This window comes from Talpa occidentalis, unplaced genomic scaffold, assembly GCF_014898055.3.
Source record: "Talpa occidentalis isolate TD23 unplaced genomic scaffold, MPIMG_talOcc4v2.1 talOcc4.3, whole genome shotgun sequence".
Classification (NCBI taxonomy): domain Eukaryota; kingdom Metazoa; phylum Chordata; class Mammalia; order Eulipotyphla; family Talpidae; genus Talpa; species Talpa occidentalis.
In genome coordinates this window covers 21,625,011-21,649,836 of record NW_023603184.1, presented here as the reverse complement: position 1 = coordinate 21,649,836, position 24,826 = coordinate 21,625,011, and the positions used below count along the sequence as shown (strand labels likewise).

Sequence of the window (24,826 nt, the reverse complement as noted above, 5' to 3'; positions counted from 1 at the left end):
TTTAGAAGTTCATATGATTATTTCAAGTAAAGGGGAAATATATAAACCAAATTAGAAAAGACTCTTCCTGTTTACTGCTATTCTAAGTGGCAATGATATAATTCATTAGTTTCGCATAAGGTCTGGGTGCTGGAAGAAGAAGGTTACTGTTTGCTCCAGGCCATTTCTTGACCTAGTGGCAAAGGCAGTTAATTATATCTTATTCTCTACATCTTCCACCACTGATGCGTTTATGAATAAACTCTTCTTGGTCACGAAATCTACAGGAATGCCATATCCTGTTTTATTAATGTGAATAGTGATTTTGAACATTTGGATACAGACCCTGTTAGCATTAATGAACTTGCAAGATTCTTTTTTGTTTGCCATTTCTTTTCTTGAGCTCCCTCAGATCAGATCAGTTTTAAGGCATCTAAATTGCTGTTATGCCTAATTGCCTTTAAACTCAAAGATTACTGCGTATGTCTTTCTGGGGTAACAGAATATGAGAGAAATTGGTGATTATCTCTTCACTTTATTGGGAGGCATATTTTGTAACTTACAGATCCTGTTGGGAGAGAAATACCCAGAATACCTGAAGGGTTAATCTAATAGACAAATTATTTCTCCCTTCATTCATCACCATCATCACATCATGTCATCTCATCTTCACATCATCATCACCACATCACATCATCATCACATCACATCATCACCAGTGTTAATCCTAAACATTAATCAAGGGAGTTTCCAGTATCAAAACATGTTTGGATATTTTTAGTGAAATATGGGGATCATAACTGACATTTATTATAAAATCATAGGGTTGTTTAATATAGTGCTTCTCAAATTTTAATGCCCATGCTCATCACCTGGATTGCTTATGTAAATGTAGATTTTGATCACTATATCTAGGATAAGACCCAATAATCTACATTTCAGTCAAGTGTTCAGCAGATGCGAATGCTGTTATGTAGACCATAATTACATAACAAGGGAGTAACATACATTGGGTGCTAGCACATACCAAGTGCCCTTAATTGTACAATTATCTCATAATAAAAAGCAGGTAGAAGTTAAGATACTTATTTGAGAGATTAAAAAAATTATAAAGCTTATATTAGAACCCAATTCTGATTTCTAGTTTACTGGATCCATTCTTTCTGAGTATTAGAACCTGTCCTCTACTCTGGGATGATAGCGAGTCATTAATTTATGATATTTCCACAAAACAATATTCAGTCAAAAAAATCTTTGCACATTTTCTTCCTAAATGTAAATCTATAATCTAATTTTCTTGAAAATTAACATGAATATAGTAATCTCTAATGCAGAGAAATGAAATGGACAATACAACTTTGCAAGCTTTTTATTTCTTTGCTCAGCTCTTAAAACTTAATATATGCAGCTAAACTATACATTTATGGTCTACTTCATTTTATCCTTACAGAGTCTGTGACATTGACACTCTACCCTGGCTTTTTCGCTGAAGGCCTCATTTTCTATTCCTGGAGCTAGCAGCATTCCATTTGACATTTGATGCCCAGGAGATTTTTATAGAATCTAGGTTAGAAGACTGAATCTCTTGCCACATATTTCTGAATACGGATCTATGTTACTTTTTCCAGAGGTCATCCGCATTTTACTTTACTTTGAAATGGCTTTGATAATTTAAAAGGATGCCTCAAATGATAAAAATTTTGTATAGTAATCACAAGTGATGAGAGCTTTTCACTTTGTTTTAAAGAAATTTTTTTCACATGAAAGAAAGCAATACTAATCCCCTCTTATATCTTAAACTTAAAGCAAAAAAATTAATGTTACAATGATAGAGGGAAAAAAAGTTTCCTACTCCAAACTGCAGTAGAAGTTTCCTTATGTTTTTGCAAAGATGAATCAGTAAATATGTTTGGAATAAATATTACATAACACTTAATATAAAGGTTTTAGTTCAAGTACAGTATTTTAAAGTTGCCTTTCTAAATATCCTAACAAATGCATCATTCAGTTATTTGAGCTTCTAAAATATGTTAACACATAATCAGCTTAGTTTATTGAAAATGAACTCACCTAAATTATTCTCTTCTCCTAGACAGAGGAAAATTGAAAACTATTATTTGACAAATTACATCATCCTTATATAATTATTGCTAAATTATTATACTTGGCACAAACTCATCACAGCTATAGGATATTTGCCAACATACACCGGCAAATTGACTTATTTAACCTTAATCAAATTAACTTAATTTGATTGAGTGTGTAATTAACTATCCCAGGTAAATATAAATGGTAAAATATTCAAATACACTTGTTCTAATACAATGACTCTGAATTACATATATACTTTTATATGAAATATTTTGTTCAATTGTCACAGAAATAATGTTTCACAAGAAATAATATCTACTATTGTTTTTTCTCAGGAAGCATTTTATAGGAGAATAACCTCCCCAAATAATAAAACTTGTAAATGTTGGAGATCTAATATACAACATCCAGATTTTTGTAGCTCAAATCCCATGGCAATTATACTTTTTCCATCTATTAAGTTTGATTAGACTCTATCTTGGTGCAAAAACCAGTCACCTTGGATATAATGTGATTTTGCTTAAAAGCTATTGAATTTAAGTTTGTAGCTATAAGGTAAGAGTATTTGCTGTTATATTAAATAAACATTTACATAATTAAAATTACATTTCTAAAGATGTTAGGAAAGATTTTCATCTTTATTTAGTTTTTAATTATCACAGAATTGTCATCTTCTATAGTATATCGAGATATAATAGTTCATAATTACTGTATTATAGATATTGTGCAAAATTATACTTCTCTATATACTTATCTCATTCATTGCTTATGAGTCATCAAACATTGATTTTTTTTTTGGGATATGATGGAATAACCTTAATATGCCTGACCCTGGAAAAGTCATTAACATGTGAAATGATGCTGTAGGTATGTTTTGAAGCTATGTTTTTGCTTTATAAAAGCTATTTTTAAGAAAACTGAGAAATAAAACATTACCTTTTTATTAGCATTTCCTAAAAAACGATGTCGAGGAAAGATTTGTTTTTAAATTTTATAGGCTGATTCTTTTGAGCATGTAAAGTAAAGAATCATGCCGTTATGTTCCAATTTGTCATTTGATTTGCTCATAAATCCATGATAGATTTGACATGCAAAAGCTATTTTAAATTAATAGCTCAGTTGAGAAAGCGAAAAACACAATAATGATGTCTTGTATTATCCACATTACTGCTTATCTTCAGGGTGAATTTTATTGTCCATAAAATTTATCTGTTTATTTCCTATACTTATATAGTCCTCAAAACATGTTAATAAATTCAATAAGGAATTATTAAAACTGGTTCATTTATAGTTGGTTATTGACTTCTCATCAACATTTGTTCAGCCTATTAACACTTTTCATATTTGACTCCATCAAGAAATGCATGAGGTTGTATACAAGGCTCCTAGAGCTTTAGCCACTTGCTTGACACAGCTTTCACTCAATATGAAAGTATCATCAGGGCCTTAAAAATCTGTCTCTCTTTAGCTTTTTTGTAGTCCTTCCATCTCCACTCCAAACTCCTATTCATTATTTTGCGTCAGGGACAATATGAAAACAAAGTCCAAATCAGACGAAGTTGATCATCTGGACAGCAAGAGTGATTTTCATTTGTTTGCTTCTGTTTTGTAATGTTTGTTGTTGTTCTCTGTTTGAAATTAGTGCCTGTGAGATAATAACAATTCATATGTTGCATTGCACTGAAGTTGATTTAATATGACAACAGTTGTGAAGTCAGTATCATTCCAGTCAGAATCAACTAGTGGTACATTTTAAATTGGAGGTAGGAAATAAATATCTTAAGCCCTTTTACTGAAGAGTAATTTTCAGCTTCTCCCATTAGGACTTTGTGAGGACTCACTAAGGTTCAGCTGGAAATAAAATTTGTGTAACCAATAATGGAAAAATTCTATAATTCAGATTTGCTATAACCAATTTTATTTTAGTGAGCATTGCTGATGATATTAGGACTTGTTCTAAAAGTTTTAAAAGGTGCCATTTTATAAGGTAATACATTTGTGTCTATTAAAGCTAAATGAAATTAAATGCTTTTACAGTCCAAGTAAATTTTTTTTTCTATTCAAAACACTTTCCTCCAAAATTCCAGACTGGTCTCAGTGGATTGAATACTGCCACTACCATAGTCTTTGGAGAGAAGGAATTAGATGTTTAAGCTAAGGGAATAAAATAATGCTCGTAAATTGAATTGTTGTGAAATTCTATATTTAGGATTAAAATATATTTCTATTTAAAAATATTCTATTCTTTCTATTTTTAAAAAAATGTACTTTTCCATTTTTCTTAGTTTATCAATGAGTTATCAATAAACTAGTTTTCTTATGTGAGGATATTAAGTTTATGTAGAGAATAATCTTAATGTAGTATTTTCCCCAACATCTACTCTCTTAATTAGGGGCTGTACATTATTATAGCATTTTAAAAAATCTTTCATCGTGGTTTAAAAAGTGCATAGTATAAACCCTCAAAGGCTCAACAAATGGAAGACTAGTCAACATTTCTGAATCTGTCAAAAGTAATTAGTAAAGCAAAATTATTAAGTAGTCATTTTATGTCAGAATAGAAATCTGAATGCCAAAGGAGTATTCTAATTTTATTTTTTTTTATGGATGAAACTGGCTGCTGGCATATATTGGTGCATATTTATAAAAATCCAGTCAGTTGAAAGTGTTATTTTGTAAATTATCATTTAATCACATTTGATTAGAAGAAGACATTAAGCTTTATGTTCTCATTTCACATTGATACAGAGGATAACTAAGGACTGGTGTATAATTATTCTTGTTCATTGTATTGTCTCTGCTAAAATCACTGGTGAAGCTAGACACGGGAATTTTAAAAATTTAATCTTTGCTCCATAGTCTCCTTTGTGCTGTATATTTTTAAATATCTATTTATAACTATAGTTGCATATGTTTCAAGCATTGACTTACTAATATTAACTAATTGCAAGAAAATAATTTCAGGGTGAGATTTACCCAGGGTAAGATTTCCTGAGACTCATAATTTTTGGAAAGGAAGTTGGGCAAAGAGTTTTGAAAGCTGCTTTAAGACTTTAATAGAGCTTAGTATACTGTGACCACGGGGTACAATGGTTTCTGTGAATGGAAACTAACACTTTTACTGGGAGCATTAGGGGGAGGGCTCATTGACAAGTCTGTTCACCATAGAGCTGCTTTACATTCCTATTGTTAAGTTGTCCACCTCTGTCTTGTCTTTCAGTCCTCCACAAGCAACCCAGAGAAGTGTGTCTCTGTTTGCTAGAGCTTGGCCGGATTGCAGCCAGGTAGGTCAAACTACTGTTACTGTCAAGGCATGGACTATTTAACATCTAAGCATTGGGACACTTGCTGGCCTTTTATTGCAATTATTTAACTTGGATTTTGAGAAGCTATTCCTGCAAATAGCGTCAGTACTGACATCTAAAGAGTAGTTGTTCAAACAGATAGCAAATCACCAATATTCTTAATATTATCATCTTGTCAAAACATTTTGCTGATATTCCTTTAATCAAATACATTCCTTTCTACCATTTTTTAGGGAGCGGGGAGACTCTTGTGAATGAAGTTTCCCTGTTGAAAAATCTATTCCCATTACTCTCCCTGTCTTTAACTCTCCCTATCTTTAACAATTCTCTGCCTCCTCTTTTGTTCCATTTTCCTCATTCCTCCCTCCTCCCCCTTCAACATCTCATCCCTCGGCTCTTTTAGTTTCTACTTCTGAGTGGGGGCATAGTTTTTAATAGATTCCCCATGGTGTGATTACAAAAAAGAATATTCTTATATAGAGTCATCTTTGGAATATTTTTCATCATAAATGAAAACAAGAAGTAATTGTAGAAATCATAATTGCAGCTAAATAAACAGAGGAAGAGGCTTTATTAGATGAGCTGACTTACTTTGGTTTTGTGTCTGCTTCTTTATTATCTTGCAAACCATTAAAAAGTTCTTCCGACAGTTCTTTGAAGCCCCCAAAAATAAAAATGAAGATGCAAACATGGGAAGAAGTCTTGAAGCAAAATTAAAATTCAGAATTAATTAGATGTTTTTTCATCCACATCTGGGTATGTTTTATGGTTGAGATAAGTTGAACCTAAAAGATAAAATAAGCTGACTCTGGATTAATTTCTTAAAGAGAAATTTATTTTTAAGAATCAAGGAAAAGTAAATACAAAGTGTGCAGGTCAGCAAATTACAGTGAATAGAAAACTTGCTGCCAATGACTAGATCTTTTTATTTCATAGAAAATTAACCTGTAATCAGAAGTAACTCTTAAGTTCCTTAAAACATCATTATCAACATAATCTTCACAAACCTCACTACAATGCTGAATGCAAGAAAAATTGCTTTAATTAAAAAATATATATTAAATATTTTGAATCTCTGTTCAAGAGGGAGTAAAAATATCAATTCTTGAGATATCTGGAGGTTTTCCTACTCTCTCCTACAACATTCCCACAGTTTGTGTGAAGGCCACTGGAAAGGGTCCCCTAAGCTTTCAATCCTATATCTACTCCTCAGGCAAAGTTTGAACTTATACTTGCCCTTCAGTGTTGCCTCTTTCTTGGGATCTGAAAAGGAGCAAGATACAGGTACCTATTGCTTCTAGAACTCTGTCAGAACCCTCCCTTACCAGTCCTGGGTCTACTGGCCTGAAAACAAAGCATGGAGCCGAACCATGCAGCCAAAGACTCAGCAGAAATTCTACAAGAATGGGAAAGCTAAAAATATAGGGGGTTAGGGTCTCCCCTGGTGGTGCAAGCAGTTGAGCACTGTGAATGTGTCCGCAGCCTCTGCAGTGCTGGTTCGATCCTGGCCAGCCAGCGAGGGTCCCACATGGTGCAGCGATCCTCTGTTGTGCCCACTGCTCCCCTCAGCGGTGTATTTCAGTAAGTCTGCTGTTCTGTTCCCCACTCTGTCTCTGGTGAATCCTCTCACCTTTCCATGCATCTGGCCTGTACCCTGGTTCTTGCATAAATAAATAAACAAATCTTTAAATATATATATATATATGGTGGGGTAGAAAACATATAACATAAAATCTCCATAAATGATCTGCTGTTGCTGAAATGCTGGGTAAAAAGAAATATGGAGAGTCTAGAGTTCCTACTCTAACAAATTATGCAGAAAACTTTTTGATAGTTGTTTGTCTTAGTTATACTAGTAGAATAGTAGAATATTCTAAAATGACAGATTCCATTTTGTTGCTTTAATAATCTAAGATTAGGAATCAAATCAGCAACATGATTATGAAAGCTGAAACATAGAGGTAGAAAAAGAGAATTTTACCTCCAGAATTACCTAGGGTTGTCATTTTCCTCTTGCTTATTTTATATCATTTGCCTGTTTTCTGGATTTATTTTATTTTGTGTAACTATTATATGCATACTCTGCGTCAGAAACATATTAACTGTGATGGAAGGCATGCTAACCAATGACAAAATTCCTATAGAAATCACTTTTCCTCCAGCCCTGTCTTGCATAAATTGTTCTTTACTATAATGTATAATGTATGAAACAAATTAAAATCCTGGTTAATGAAGGGGAATAATGGTAGCTTTGTCAGTTTCAAGGTGATGCATCACTTGAAGACTTTTATGTTTTGTTTTTTCCCAAATATTTTAAAGTTGTGATTTTGGAGTCCTCCATTTTTTCTGAACTACTCTATTAAGATAACCTGCACATATTTAATATGTACAACTTTATAATGTGGAGATATGTATACATCTGTGAAACCAATAAAACAGTCTATAGTGTAAACATATCCATCACTTCCAAAAGTTTTCTTTGAATTCTTTTATTATTATTATTATCATCATCATCATCATCATCATATCATTGTAATAAGAATGGGTGGCTCCATTTCTAATCACACTTATGACCATTTGATCTGGTGAAAGCAGTGATTTTTCATGTTACAAAAAAATTACTAATTCATAATCACATTACAAAAATATTACTAATTCTACAAAGACATTGTCTAAGGATTTAGATAAACTTTACAATACTCAATTTGTAAAATTTGCTTTTTGCTTTCTCCACCTATGTGAGTTATAGAAAGTATTAAACATTTATACTGAAAGAGAAAAAAATATGCAAAGAGTTTATTTAGGGTGTTACTTTTGTTGTATGAAGCATAAAATTAAAAATAATTGAATGCCAATTGGATGAACTGTTTTTCTCTATACATATTTGTTTCTCTCTATACATATTTGAAAATATTTTGTTTTAATGGGAGCTCAACTGTGTTTTATAAAGAGCAACCAGTGTACCCAAATCTTACTGTCTTGCCCCTGTGCTGAAAGATACTAGTTAAAGGAAAAGGGAAATTCATCTCTCTGATCTAACTCCTTCATTTTGCTGCAGATATGTTAGACCTATAACTCCTATACATGTTCTTCTTCCTGCCCTCCTCCTCCATGGAGAAGTACATAAATAATTAAGACAACTTGAGTCAAAACTAGAAGTGACTTTGGGGGAGCTCTCAAGAATCACATCATTGATTTTCATCCATAACAGATAAAATTTTACCATAACTAACTCCCCACTATAATCATGTGAGTATTGTATTTTTAAATCACTGGTTTTTATATTAGTTTCTAAACATTTACTTCTCAAAATTACATAAATGTCAGCTTAAAAGTGTCAACATCACTTTGGAAATGATCCCAAAAAATGTTTCTGAGTCTCTGCCATGTTTTCTGCCTGGGAACACTCAGTGGTGCTTGTTTGGAGCTGTGGGCTGCTCTGAGATGGGAGAATCAGACCACTTATTCTTATTCTCATGAGTAAAACTTCCTTTTGTTTTCAACTAAATAGAGCTATCATCACTGGAGAGTGAAATCTCTCCATTAATATTTCAGAAACTATGTCAGTTTCTGAATGTGAACTATGCTTGTTTGCCTTCTGAAAAGTAAAACACAGCAAAGCAGGTCAGTAAAACCTCTAAGATCTTTTTAATGATAGTGCTTTAATATTCAGTGCTGAAAAAGTCACACACATTCAACATTTACACAAACTGTAAATTTAATGTTATTTTTGATATTTTTGATATTTTGTACTAGGGAAATAATAATCAAACTTCACAGTGGAACTTTTTACATATACTTTTTATGTAAGTCTTTGATGTTGAACAAAACTTACAACCTTTAGAAAGATATATACTTTGTGAATATTTTTCTTAGTCTCCTATTTCAGTCCATGATCTAATGAATATTTACTTCAAAGAAAAAGATATTTTTATACAGGACCTCCAGATGTCTCAAATTGATATTTTATTCCTTGTTGAGTGGAGATTAAATATTATTTAATATATATTTTTTAATTAAAGCAATTTTTCTTGCATTCAATTTTTATAGTGAAGTAAAATTTGTACCTGATAAGCAGTCTGGGAAGTTTATATTGACTATCATGTTTTAAAGAACTTAGGGTTACTTTTTCTGACTCAGGTTAATGGACTCATAATATTTAAAACACTTGATTCTAAACAGGGGATGGAAGAGCACAAGGGATTATGGTGATGATTCACAGGTGATGTGGTGGTGGGAGAATTATGGGGAGTATACCTGAAGAGAGAAATCAAATACTGTACAATAATGAACAAAGATATAAGAAAATAAGTAAGTTTAATTAAAAAAAGAAAAAAGAATAAATAAAAGAAAAAAATGAATAGACTTCTCCCAGCACAGAGCTCTTTACACACAACCTCACAAATGCTAACTGTTCTCATTCCTTTGGAAAAAGGGTTTAAAGAGGTGTGTGGAATCAATGGAATTCTTTTTTATTTTGCAAAGAATAAATAAATAAAGCACTTGATTCTGACAGCTAAAAATATCACAGGTTTTAATAGTCTTTGATGTTGATATCTTCCAAATCTGAATCTATCTTTATTTTGCTTTAAAACAGAATAAATAGTGTAGTAACATATGCCTGAAGAGTGACATCCTATATTTCTTTTTTTTTTTAAAAGATTTATTTTTTTTTATTTATACAATTGCTGGGATACAGGTCAGAAGCACAGGAGGGTGAGAGGATTCACCAGAGACAGAGTGGGGAGCAGAACAGTCAGACAGACTGAAAGCACTGCTGAGCGGAGCAACGAGCGCGACAGGAGAGGTCTGCCACGCCATGTGGGAATCTCCCTGGCTGGCTGGGAATCAAACCAGCACTGCAGAAGCTACGGACAGCTTCACAGCACTGTGCTCAACCCCCTGCGCCACCGTGGAGGCCTACATCCTATATTTCTGAATCATGGGGCAAAAATTATTTTACAAGGATCTAAAAACCATGTTAAAAATACATTGACAAGGGGGAGTTTCTAAGATTTGTTCTTCTAAGCCTAATAAGATAGGCCCAGATTTTTTTGTTTGTTTGTTTGCAAACTATAGTCTACTAAATAGTTGGAGTAAATTTCTAGTCCAGGGCTCAGTTATTTCATCAAGATCAATCTCAAATTTGTTGTGTCATGTGCCAGACAGAAAATGAGAAGTCCATTCCTAGCTCTCCTAAAAGAGTCATTAACCTTAAGACCCTTTTCCTAGGCCTTTGCTTTATTTTTGAGATAAAACAATCTATCATGGCCCTTTCAGTGGCCACCCTGCTCTCTTATCACCAGGATAAACAGATATGAGGTTTGGGTTTTGGTTGATTCAGCTTTCTTGCTGCCTTTGCTTTGTCCCTTATTCAGTTTGAGAGTGACAGTTGTTCTCTTGCCCTCAAAGTTCTAAAATCTAGTACTTGGAAAGTAGAAAACAGTATAAATTTGTGAAAACCTTATGGACAAAATAGAACTGTTCAGTGGCATAGGGTTAATCATGGAAACCAGAATAAAGCAGCCTCTTGGAGAGCAGAAAAAAGACCTATTTGGTGACTAAATTGGCCTGCAGGTGCGGGCCCTGAATCCGAGGGGAATTTTGTGATTTACAGCCTGTTGACATCTCCAGACAGACAGGAAGCCAATGAATCGTATTTAAGTGTTCTTTTCAGGACTGGCTGACTGTACTTTAGGCAGCTTGAAGTATTCAAAAGCCAATGTAAGCAGAGATTTGGAGCTTAGTGCTGATTTTCTATATTCAGTGGCATAGCTAATTTTTAGCATTCACAGATAAAGAAAAATCTCCAGGGCAAGTTTTTCTATGCATGTCTTTGTTACCAATTTCATTCAAATTTAGGCAACTTTGTTTGTGACATAGAGTGGAGTCTGCTGTTACTCTAATATGTTTCTTATTATTTTACTTTGTAAAGCAAGCACAAGCTATGCTATCTGTTCCTGAAAGGTGGCAAGAGTCCATCTACAATTAAAGATGAAATCATATTTTCCAATTGACTTGATTTAATCTTTCAAATATGGTGTTTTCACTTATGATTGACTTTTAATTGGCTGTGACTTCTAGTGTGTTAAATTCCTCAAGCCTCACGGCCAGTTTATGTTATTCTCTTAAGAACATTAAACATAACAAAATGGTATACTTTAATGGAACTAAGAATCCAAAGTGGTTTAGATGATTGCCTGCCAAAGTCCATCCTGTGAGTTAGCAGTAACACTGGCTTTAAAACTTCTTTGCTACAGACTGACATTTTTTTCTGACATTCCATAATTCTAGGAAAATCAACTTGAAGAAAGCCTCTAGCAAGTTCTCTTGTAAAGAATACTTGCATGACTAATAATACAAATAATAGTAGGGTGTTACATTATTTCATTTGGTGGTAGAATATATTGAAAAAATTAAAACTTTGACAAAATTTCTTTAATGCTGCAGTTCCCTAGTCAGGTAACCAGTGATGTATCAAATAATCTATCAACAGTGATCTCAGAGTTATGTCAGACTCTGTATTAAGCATGTAATCAATACTGTGTAATCCCTTCTAATGATATTAAAGCACAAGAATTAGAATTTCCAGGGCTTCCTTGGTGGCCTAGGAGTTGGATTGCAGTGCTGTCACCACTGTGACCTGAGTTCGATCCCTGGCCAGGGAGCTAACCCACATGGCGCGGCAAACCTCTCCAGTCTCACCCACTGCTCCCCTTAGCAGTGCATTTCAGTAAATCCACCTGCTCTGCTCCCCACTCTGTCCCTGGTGAATCCTCTTATCCCAGCACCTCTGACCTATACCCCAGTTCTTCTACGCAAAAAGAAAAAAAAAATTAGAATTTCCTTTTTACAATGAGGTAAAAGTGAGGCTCAGAAATGTTGTATATCAATAGGCTCAGCTGGCCCAGTCACAGGAAACACAGTCCATACCAGTTGCCTTTGTAAGTTTCTTCTTCCTCTTCCCTCCGCTGCCACAGCTGTACTCCACGACAGGTCGTTTTTGTTGCTACTTCCTGATAGAAAACAGACTCCGAGAGGTTAAGGATCTGTTAAATTTAAAGAGTAGTTTAATGGCACAGTTAGTTCAAGTCTACCTCATGGAAGAATGCTAAACCAACCTCCATGTGAGTTTGTTGGTACTTGTGAACAGAAATGAGATGCTGGATAGAGTTCTGCATAATTAATGAGTATTAGAAATTAAAAAAATACTTGTTTTAGTTTGGGGCATAGCTTAATGTCTTCTAGGAGAATGTCTGAAGTGGGGGGAGAGCATTATGGACTACATTAAATATCTACATATTTTATTAAAATGATAGGCATCTAGAGATCCAAAAACAATGAAACCAAATTTTTCCTGGGAAGTTAAAATTATTATATAAAAGTACAGGATTTTTTTTTCATTCAAACAGTAGCTATTAAGTACCTACTGTGTGCTAGGATCTATGTTAGCTGTGGAGTATGCTGGGAATCTGATAGAGGAGGTATCTACTGTTAGAAAATTTGCTGTCTAGGGCCTCCCTGGTGGTGCAGCGGTTGAGCGCTGGACTGCGAAACCGCCTGCAGCCTCTGCAGCGTGGGTTTGATCCCTGGCCACTGGAGAGGGTCCCACATGGCACTCAGACCTCTGCTGCCGCGCTTGCTGCTCCCCTCAGCAGTGTACTTCTGCTCACTGCTCTGGCTCTGGTGAATTCTCTCACCCTCCTGCACTTCTGACTGTACCCAGTGCTTGTATAAATAAATAAATAAATAAATCGTTTTTAAAAACATTAAAAATTGTCTGTTTCCACTAATTTCCCATGAATTGGATAATATGTATAAAAGGTTAGAAATATGAAATTTGGTACCTATTTCTTTTAGCTAATGATTAATATAACTAAAAATTATTCCATCTCCTGAAGGCAGTTCTCAAAACAGCAATTTTCAGTTGAATTATGCCAGTTAAAACTGTTTTCTACTGAATTCTAATGATTCCTCAGCTCTCAAAGGGGACCTGATACATGGCATCCAACCCTATCATCTATTTTCTGAAAAAAATGAGAAACAAAAGTAAAAAGAGAGGCAGATGGAATGTCAAATGTCACCTTGATAACCAGTAAGGTCCAAGTTGGTAAACATGCTTAGTATCTTAACTGAGCACAGAATTAGGCCAATAACTCTTTAATCATAAGCGAAGATGTATCAGAGTGGGTGTTACTAGGGAGGCCTCCATGTACGTTGAAGGAGGGTAAACTGAGTCAAGCACACTCAATTTGTTCTTGGATTTACCATTTTGATATATCCCTTCATCTTGTTGGAGCCGAGTGAGTAATAAAGGAGAAAAGCCAGGAATTAAATCATTTCAGTATCCCCTACAAGAACAAAACATCAAAAGCAGGGAAATTCTCCTCCTTGGAAGTGTATCCTGAACACATGTGTGATGATATCTGTTGAAATAGCAAATCATTAGAACAGGACAGTAATCTAAGTTTATACTGAGTAATGTTTTAATATACTTTACACTTTAAAAACACTGGACTTACTGTTAGCGTATTTATTCTCTGTAGCTTTTTTTAAACTATGTATACTATTGATAACCCATTTTTTTAATCTCCTATTGATTCCCTCTCTTTTCTAACATGTGATTTAACTGATTAAAATGTCAGAGAAAAATGGTATCAGCCTTGAAGTCAGAAAACCTGTAATTGTGTCTTTGTCCTGTTCTTGGCTAATTCTAGCCCTTTTCTAGACCTGTAACTCTTATCTGTAAAAAGATGGTGTTTACTAGGTAATCCTTGAGGTCCTTCCCACTCTCAAATTCTGGAATTATCTTTGGCCTCTTCCATCAAGGTGTAATTGTTATATATTGAGTAGTACACAGAAATTTCAAATTAAGCCTAAGAAAAATATGATTTCAGGAAAGAAGAGTGTTAATAACTATCTCTTTCTTTCTTTGAACCTCTATGGCATCTATAATTTACAACACACAATTTTTAAGTGTTATTCTAAATTATTTCTATGCTTCCTCTTCTTCATTTTCCTTCCCAGTAACACTATACATGCTTCATTATGTTGTTCTTAAGAGCATAACCTAAGATACTATAGCCCCACACTGCATTGTTCTAGGCCTGTAGGAAGTATACAATTAGCAGTAAATTTCTTCACAGTTAAATCATTTAAGGATGTTTATTTGGGAGGATTGTGGTTTTCAAACTTGATTCCAACTCTGATTTTCTTTCCATCTTTACAAAGCTTGTGTTCAAAATAGGAACTCAGTGACAACACAAATATCATTAAAGTTAGCAAATCTGAAAGCTGGGGAATAAATTTTACATTTTTCTTTGTGTTATTAATTCATCAATATATTGCATGTGATAGTTTTATTTACTCTTACCTTGTTATGTGATTGCTTATATATGTGCATATATATATATATATATATATATATATATATAGTAGATGTGTTTTTCACTGCAAAAAAGATGCCAATTTAAGCACATTACAATGCCAGAAAAAGGTAATGTTTGAAAAAGTCAGCAATTTGCTCCTCAGGTGTTCACAATCAAATGTGACAAATAGTAGTAAGTGTGTGATTATTAATTATGTATGTGTGGTTTGGTATATTTCAAAAGGTATGGTGTGGAGCCTCCTGGATTGATAAAATTAGAAAAAGAGATTGAACAAGAAGAAACACTTTCTGCCCCTTCTCCTTCACCTTCTCCTTCATCAAAATCTTCTGGAAAAAAGAGTACAGGAAATTTACTGGATGATGCAGTAAGTATACTTGGCCAAATTTCTTACTAGCAATCATTCTTTTTTGAACTTCAAAACTTGTTCTATACAATCTCTTATCAGTCTATATAATATTTTATCAGTCTAATCTTTGCCTATGCCTAGTTTAACTTCATTGAAATTCATTTTAAAATCCTATGAATGTTTTTGTAATACTGTGATTCATCTTGAGATTCAAAAACTGAGTTAGTTATTTAAAATAGAGTCTCAATTCTGTTGAATAATGTCTAGTATAGGATAAGTCGACATCCAGAAAATTTCTTGAAAACACTTAAGCCTTGTCATTGGTTTACAATTCCTCTTCTCACACAGAGGAAACCTGAGGCATGAGATCTTGAAGACTGTTAAAGAAGGAAAAGCTAACACACTGCAGAGAAAATAACCAGCCTTTGCAGCCTGCCCACTAGGGGTCAGGATCTATCATTGTTTCTCAAGTGCTCTTGCTATCTCTAAAGCAGGCTGCTTTTGAAAGAAACTGAAGCTTAAAGGTTGGGTCATCTGCTGAAGGGAGGAGAGGAGTTTAAATTCCCAATCAGATTTGTCTGACTTTCTGAGGTTGCTGTTCCCTCTACTTAGCAGAGCCTTTGAGCCATAGTCTTTGAAAAACTAGGGAATATTATACCTTCATGAGCACAGAAAATAGATTCTGAGTATAAGAGCAAACAGGATGAATTCAAACTCTCTGACTATCTCTGCTGGTAAGTAGTTCTTGATTATAGTAGTGTGTTTGATTATATGTATGTATTCACCCCCAACACATACGTTTAGAGCAAATGCAAAAAATACCTATGTATCATAGAAAATGGTAACCTCAAAAATATTAAATTGAAATATGTGTCACCTAAGATCTAGCACCAACCATTTGGCTAGTGTGGAATAGATAAGATTGAAAAGCATGGCAGGTCTACATTTGAGAGTTTCCCTCTCTGAGGTCTGAGCTGAAAAGAGCTGGGATAATGGTTGATAATGGCTACTGGGTGCACAAAGACAGATTCCCCATCTTTTGCTTTCCTCCATGTGACACTATACCTTACAGATTTAAATTATCAAAACTGTAATGATATGTCTGGCAGCTTGAGAATTCCCATTATTGCAAAGGGCAGCAAGTTTCATCTCTTAGCCAAAGCTAGTTTAATTTAGTTTTCTTTTGTTTGGTCCACATAAAGACTAGGCAGGGAATTTTAATATAATGCCCCCTAAAATGATTTTTAATTCACTGTTCTTAAGGGTCAATGTTTAATTCTATTCTCAAGAATCAACGATGTGCGTTGCTTGTCATAATATTTCATTTTTATTTTCTACGAAAATTGAATAACATACTGTACTAATAGCAGATAATGATTGGTGCATTTGTATGTTGATGAGAACAATTTTTTCTGCTCTCTCTTTTTGATTAAATTTATATTGGAGTAAGATGTTCCTTTAGTCTTTCCCTTGTGAATGTGTTTCTCTGAGGCTGCTACACCGGATCTTGTTCTTTCTCCCCTCAGCCATCACCTCTCTTCATTTTCTTTAATATGTTACAGTCAGAGTTCTGGCCAGTATCATATTTAACCTCCTAATGAATGAATTACTAAATCAAATGAACTATTTTTAGCCCTCAAGTTATGAGACTATTTCTGGTGTTGACAATGTTGAACATTCTGATCTGAAATTCTTCTCCATAAATGTTATTTTAATAGAATTATCAACCTATGTGCCGTTCAGATTTGATTAAAATTATGAGTTCCCTGTAACATCCAGGGTAAAACCAAACTCACTTGTTTCACATATATCCTCCATATTCTGGTCCACTGAACCTTTCCAGACTTTTTTGCCCTACTCCGCCTCACATTTCAGTGTATCTATTATAAACATGCCTGCTCACCCCAAATTCCTGAGGACATTTTAATACCCTGAGTTTTTCCTCACTTGGCTTTCTTCATCATACTTTGCCTACCCAACTTTTCAGTCCACTTTCAAATACCTTTTTACCTTGTAAAATTCAGACCTATATAGATGTTTTCTTGGCCTGTCTCCTCCCAGGTAAAAGTGACAAATTCTTCCTTGGTACTCCAAGTATTTTTACATATTTAATAAGGTGTTTACCTTATTAGGCATAAATACTATTCTCTTACAGGTGTATTTCTTGTTCTCAAAGACAAGGACCATATTTTATTAGTTTGTATCTAAACAGTACCATGCTTACTGAATAAATTTCCAATAGATGATTAAAGTTAAAGCCTTTCTCTTTTTTCTACTTATACGGAATGCCCACGCACACTGAAAATATGTACACTTCTCACTTATGCTGTAGCTTTTCAGAGGGAAGAGATTGTTGCCACTTAAAGACATTTACAGGAACCTGGTAGAAGCAGCTAGAAGAGTTCACTTTCTTCTGCAGTTTGTCTCATGTGACCATCTCTCATCCTTGAAAACGGGGGGAAAAGGACAGGAGGGAGAAGGTGGTGAAGCATCTGTGAAGGCATTTGGAAAAGTTTTTCTAACACCCCAGTTCAGAAGAAGTAGAAAGAGATAGATGTCTCTTCAAATAACAAGACAGTTACTCCCTTACTACTAGTCCTTTCAACTGGAAACAATGGAGGGAATTTCAGGAGAGCTTACAACCTCCTTTCAAATTAAGGGGTTTTACCTGAATGTAGGAAATATGCAAAGTGGATATTTCTGTACTATTGCCAGGTAGAATATTGTGTTCTGAAGTCTTTAAGCTAGCATATCTTAATATGTAATCAAACACTAAGACCATCAGGTACCCAGTGGGAATAGAATTCCGTGGGTAGGGCTCCCTGGTGGTGCAGGCAGTTGAGCGTAGCACCATGAAGCTGTCCGCAGCCTCTGCAGCGCAGGTGTGATCCCGGCTAGCCAGGGAGATGCCCACATGGCGCAGCAGACCTCTCCTGTCTCGCCCACTGCCCCCTTCTGCAGTGTATTTCGTCAGTCTGCCTGTTCTGTTCCCTACTCTGTCTCTGGTGAATCCTCTCACCCTCCCACACATCTGGCCTGTACCCCAGTTCTTGTATGCATAAATAAAATAAATAAATCTTTAAAAAAAAAGAATTCCATGGTTAGTTTAGTTTGACTATATGGTTTACTATATCGTCCTTACCTGGAGATTGATTGCAAAGCGCCTTGGCATATCAAAGGCACTAGTGAGGTACATAATAAGATTGTATTTAACCTGAATTTCCCAAATATTTTGACCACAGAAGTCTCTTAGTCTCCTTCATTCTATGTTGTGGAAATTATATCGAAATATTTGCATTCTGTTTACTGAATGATTTTTCCAGTGAAATGTTTTATTTCAAAGAGAGAGAAACCAAAAGAAAGGTGAGTTGAGCCTCATGAATGTCTTAAATCAGGGCCTCATATGTCAAATATAAAAAGGAAATAACTCCACGGCAACTGCTTAACATATATGAGGCATATATAACCACAGGGGAGTCAAAGTTCATTTAATTCAACATTTTCTTTCGAGAGATTAAAAATAGAGATTGCTTGCAAAGTTCCTGCATTTACTTAATACTTTTGACTATCTCTCCTGGCAAAGTTATTATCTCTACCAACACAAAATTAAACTAAAAAGGCGGCTAAGAATGGATTGTTAAAAGAAGGGGCAAAAAGTAACAGAAAAGAAAAGATAGAATAAAGAAAAAAGTTCAAGAGAACAAGAGAAGAAGCAGACCTGTGATAAAAACAACATTGTCCAGTGAACAGTTTCAACCATAATTGCGGTTTTAAAACTGTTTTTTTCACATTTCCCTATTTGATACTTATGGAAATTGAAGAAAATTGAAAAAAAAATAAGTGACATGTGTATATCCCCACCTTCTTTAATCCAACTATCATAAAAGAAACACAGTGAATTACATTCACATTAGTTTATTCTCCAGATGTGCTGATAGATGATTCGGCTGTGATGAAACAGTGAGGTCGGATTGAGTTCTCCTGTTTGCATTCCCTTGTGTTGAGCTAGTTCCCACACAATGAGTTGACTGCAGTTCTAAGAAACCTTTCTTACTTTCTTCCTCTTCTCCATCAACTTCCTCGGTCTGGGGATGAGAGATAGTATAATTCTGAGTAATCAGGCTCCTCTTGAAATCCCATTTCATCAGAAAACTGGCTGGGTTCCTAGCCAAAGACAGAACACCTGGCCGACCGACTTATCCAAAGGTAATGTAAGAAGCACAGATGTCATCGGCTCTGTTTACTTAACAATCTATTTCCACTACCCACAGTCTGGCTTTGTCTCGTCTCTTTCTGCCTCCACTTCTCACAAGAATACAAAAAAGCCTTTGATTTTAAAAATAAAGTCCCATTTTGCAAGTGTGGGAATGCATTAGAGAAGGGCAGGCCACTTTAAAACATGGTTTTATGTGTTTTACTGTTTGATACCAATAGTTCCTGGGTTTTCTCTAAATACTTCAAGATGGAAATACTGTCCTCCATAAATACTTTTTCTTAGCATTGGAACCATGCAAACACCAATTTACTATTTGTTTAATTGCTACATAATAGTAAAGCCATACCCAGCATGACCCTAGTAAAGTTTGGGTCATGTATTCTATGAAACTGTCTGATTTTCTTCTGGATGGGCAAAGCCAAGTTTCTCCCTGTCTCCTTTCCATTATAGTTTCTTTTCTCATGGAAACCCTTACTGTAGTAAAAAGGAAAATCTGTAAACCTCTTCAAGCTATGATAGAATGTAAACATAAATTATACGTACACACATTTATATTTTTAAAACATTTTTATAAATACATTTTATAAATACATATATATAGAGAGAGAGAAACACTGAAAATAACACCCACATACACACATATTCATTGGTCCCATCACCCCACTCCTACCCCGAGAATGTGTTTCTATATCATGGAAGGAAATGACACTATCATTACTCAGCTTTTGTACTTTTTGTTCCAATGCCACCCTCCCATTCAGGAATATTCCTTCAAAAAAATACCTAGGGACAGAATTCTGTTAATACTGGGGGAGTGGTGTATATATCAATGGACTAAGTATAATATAATGGGAAAAAAATTAGAATTCAAAGTCATGGTCCTCATCACTAACGGTGATGTCAGTCAGTTCCCTCAGTTTTCAATGAAAGCCATTCACTAAATTTCCTTGAATCCAGTCTTATTTTGTCACAGTGATTTCCCCCATAGCCTACACAGTCAGTGTTCTTATTCATACATTCATTTATTTATTCATTGTGCACTAACTGAACATTTGTGCCATTTAGGAATTTTACTTTATATCAAAGATTTAAAATGGTAATGAAATATTGTCTGAGCCCACAATGCATCAGACATTAATGATAAACAATAACATGTAATTTGCTATGATTGAAGTAAATACCAAGAATTTAGTTTTATTTGTTGGAATGAGGAGGGGTGGCAGAAGGAACTCAAGAAAACATGTATCCTGAAGTTAGTTCTCTTCTTGCCCCCTGGCAATAGTGGTTACTCTTTGTATCTCTTCACTAAGGCATAATTGTATAGTCTTCAAAGTTAGTTTTTTTCAGTAATCCATCTGTTCTTGCTTTCCTTCTAGTGTCTTATGCTTCCTTATTCTTTGGAATCTCTTATAACCTAGGAAACCAAGCTGTTTAAGTCCTTCATACCTACGTGCAATTGAGTTTACATGTTACTTTTAACATAGTTTTGTCTTTTGAGAGGGTTGATTGAAATCAGACATTGAATTGTTTGAAGAAATAATTGAATTTCTTTGATGACAAATCTCTAGGAATCATATCTTTGGGGAATGAAGAATTTGAGTGAGGGTAATCCAGTCCATTTTCTTCATAGTCTAAATTTGTTTTATCCACCTTCTCAAATGCAGACTACACATTGTTTAGATTGTTCTGTTTCTTCCTTTGAAAATTTTTCCAAAGCACAGGACATTCTTGTTTTGGGGTTGTTTAGTTGAAGAGAGGACAATCATGAGTCATAGTAAGTTCTCAGTGAAGGTAAACATAAAAATAAACCTTATTTCTAAAATCATAGACTATATATTGTCTTCTAAAAGCCACAACTATTTATAAGCATTGTAAATGTGCCATTTAAATTGTATTTTTAGGCAGTGGGGAGAATCTATAGAGATAACCTGATATTCCGACACAAATTCCATAAAATACCTACAGTCTGTTAGACATGGGCACAGAGGTAGGTTTTGGTGGGTGGTAATTACTGGGGTGGAGTGACTTGTTGGATTAATCTGGGTGAATTATAGATGACTTCTTAGAGAAAGTCTTAGAGTTCAAAATAAGAAAAAAAAATAGTCTCATTTTAGAAAGAATTGTTTAATTGATGTTTATTTTGAAAATGGGTAAAACCAGTATCATTAAAATAACATATAATCTGTGTTCACATACAATCTATTCTAGTTTGAAACATATTTATCTTGGCATATTTATCTTGGCAACCCAATACACGTGTTTTGTTTTGTGTTTTGTTTTTTTTTTTTTAGTTCTCCAAAAGTGAGAAGCCAGTTCATCTTTCCTGAACTGCCAATTGGTTTACGCATAGTCTCCTCCAGCATCACTATCTTTGTCATCATCTAGTTTATGTTTTAGTGCAATTATTGTCTATCAGAAAATGCATCTAAGGTCTAACCTTTATGTAGTGAGGATTTAATGTGATCTCTGTGCTCATGTCATAGCCATAGTCTGATGGAGAACAAATTTAGAAGCACTATTGCGCAAAGGGCCTTTCAATGCCTAGAACAAATTAGTCTAAGTGGGACCTGGTTAAGGAGCATTAACTTGCCAGCTCTTCTATTTCAGGTAAAACGGATTTCTGAAGATCCTCCTTGCAAATGCCCAAACAAGTTCTGTGTGGAGAGACTCTCTCAAGGAAGATATCGAGTGGGAGAAAAGATCCTCTTCATTAGGGTAAAGTTACACTTTCACCTTACTTCTTGTCACTTGTGGGATTCTTTGGGATTTGAGGTGGGGTTAGAGGGAAATATAACCAATAACTAAGGAGCTTCCCTAATGATGCTTACAGTTGCATTTGAAGATATGAAGAATTAACATTTTCCAGTGCACGAGGCATAATCACTACCTAGGACTAAATAAATAGAATATCTTTCTCTTATATATGCACAAACATGGAGATCAAATAAATGGGAAAAAAATTTCTTTTTTGTTTATACATTCAATTGCAAAGCAGCTAACCTCTCCACCTCTACCCACCATCAATGGGAAATAAAAACAGTATTTTGCCCTACCCTATATCTCAAGTTCTGGAAATGGCCATTCTTTTGGTCCTGGGTAATTTCCAGGTTATTTGAACATGATTATTCATGAAATTTGGATTATGAACCAGAGTGAGGAGAATGAAAGTTCATTATAGTAGCGTGATTAAATGGTGATTACTATTTCTAAGTTAGTTTTCTGGGTTAGAATAAATGAGTGTGAAGCTATGCCAATGAATGACTTTGTGGTCTCCAAATTTTACACATTTGGGCATCTCCACTTCACAATCATCCATGTTTAAATCCTAATTAAATATCATGAACAATTTTAGTTGTAATTAGTGACTAAGCAAAACGAAATTCCAGGTCTTTCATTTGTGATGTTTTGTTCATAATCAAGGGACTTTGATCTCTCAAAATAAATTGTGACTTTTGCTAAGACCAAGTATTATTTTCAAAAGTAAGAAAATGAAATATATAGCTTAGGTATATTCCTAGAATAATGCAATTAGATATAAAAATTTGCTATCTTATTTTTAGTCATTTGCTAAAAGAACAGTGGTTTTGATTCAAAGGAGCTATATTCTTTTCTCATTTGAATATGTTCCACAAACCCTGTTTGTTGTTTTATAGAATGATTTGCATTTGTACATCTAGTCCAGTCAATGAACATTCTTAGCAATACTCAAATCAATGAAGACCCAGTAGAAATTTTGCCAGTGTAATATTTTCTTAATTTCAACTTTTGACTGAAAACTTATTTGTATAATGTCCTTTTTTAAGACTCTGCAACATGGTATTTGAAGAAAAATCTTATCATTATTAGCCTTAAAAGTGTCAGTCATTTTGTATTTTAACCTACTTTTAGGTTAATGTTTACTGATTTGAAAAAAAATTCTATGTAATAATTGCTCTTCTATTTGAAATGGCAATGAAAAGGGAAAAATGGCATGCTATTATTAAAGATTTAAGAACAAGGACCTTCCTGTTGGCACAAGGGGTTAAGTCTCAGCACTATGAAGCCATCAGCAGCTGCTGCAGCATGAGTTCGATCCCCAGCCAGGGAGCTAACCCACATGGCACAGCAGACCTCTCCTGTCTTGCCCACTGCTTCCCTCAGTAGTGTAGTTCAGACAATCTGCCTGCTCTGTCCCCACTCTGTCTCTGGTGAATCCTCTCACTCCCGCACCTCTGGCCTGCACTCCAGATCTTGTATGTATAAATAAATAAAATAAATTAAAAAAAAAAAAAGTCTTAAGAACAAATCAGAGAGATAATGGCTTCCCAGAGATATTTGCCCCAGCCATCACTTATTGTCCTTTGTATTTTATTGCAAGGATAACATACCTAAAATGTTTGTTTTAGCCAAGCTGCCTGCTTTCACTTTAGTATATTAAAAAAAAATGATTTATTATCTCCACAAAAGCATTTAAATTTTACTGAGTTGACATTTCTTACTTGAGACTCAAACTTCTGTAGAATATTAGGCCCGAGAGCCAAATAAAAACACAGGATTTTGTTTAAGTACTTATCCCTTATCTTTTAGTAGAAGTGTTGACAAACCCAAGATTAATCAACTTCATATTTACCTTTTAACAAAATGTAATATCTTTAGATAATAATATAAATTGCATATATTTACTTATAGTTAGTCTTCCATATTTAATCAGTTGTCCACAAATTTATTATCTATATTTATGAATAATATACATTTATGTAGCATTTAACATTTAAGATGTTTTTTGATGTTCAATTTTTCTTTTAGGAAAATGTTTTCCTTTGGTATAATATACCTATGTATTATTTATAGAGGAATTGAAATTTGCCACCAGGAAGCAAATGATTTTAATTATAAGCTAATGAATGGTAAAAGAGGAATTCAAGACCAAACTCTTGAATTTATGTTCTTTTAATGGGAAACAATACTGATTTCCTTATCTGTGATTATCTGGGATGTCTTGGAAAGTTTAATGCAGGTGATCTATTCATCCCTAGAGTGAGCTATACTATGTAGCATTTTCCATATGTATTTGTCCATAAAAATGGTTCCTCCTCACCATTTTTTTTTCCAGCGTATCATCCTGGGCTAGAATGACATGAAAACATCTTTGGGAAAGACATTATCAATTGAAGTGAGTTTAAAAATGAATTTGTAACATAGAATAATCTTGAATTAAAAATTTTCTACATCTTTCCTGAGTTAAAAACCCATATAGTTTTACATACTAGATATATAGTGTTTGTATTCATTTTTATCATTAAGTTCCATTTGGAAAGATAATTATCAAGAACTAGAAGGATGATGCTAAACCAAATAATTCATAAGGACAAAGACAAATACTGGATTATTTCTCCCGTATATGGACTATAGAAAAGCAAAAACAAATAGACAAAACTAAACCAAATAAACCCTAGAAATTGTAGAATTGAGTCTACCAGAGAAGGAGAGCTGGGGTGAGTGACATAGAGGGCAGGGTGCC

General features: G+C 34.3%; 1 protein-coding gene across 15 annotated transcripts in view; it reads left to right on the top strand.

Annotated features, from left to right (window-relative positions):
• GAS2 (growth arrest specific 2) overlaps positions 1-24,826 on the top strand; it is a 279,708-nt gene that overhangs the window by 211,319 nt on the left and 43,563 nt on the right. For 14 of the 15 annotated variants that reach the window (XM_054699337.1, XM_054699338.1, XM_054699335.1 and 11 more), the window contains 3 exons: positions 5,291-5,354; positions 14,987-15,128; positions 21,934-22,041. In XM_054699337.1, the coding sequence (XP_054555312.1) occupies positions 5,291-5,354; positions 14,987-15,128; positions 21,934-22,041 (314 nt within the window). Of the gene's footprint in view, positions 1-5,290; positions 5,355-14,986; positions 15,129-21,933; positions 22,042-24,418; positions 24,469-24,826 lie in introns of those variants that run through there. The other variant, XM_054699342.1, reaches the window with a different exon arrangement.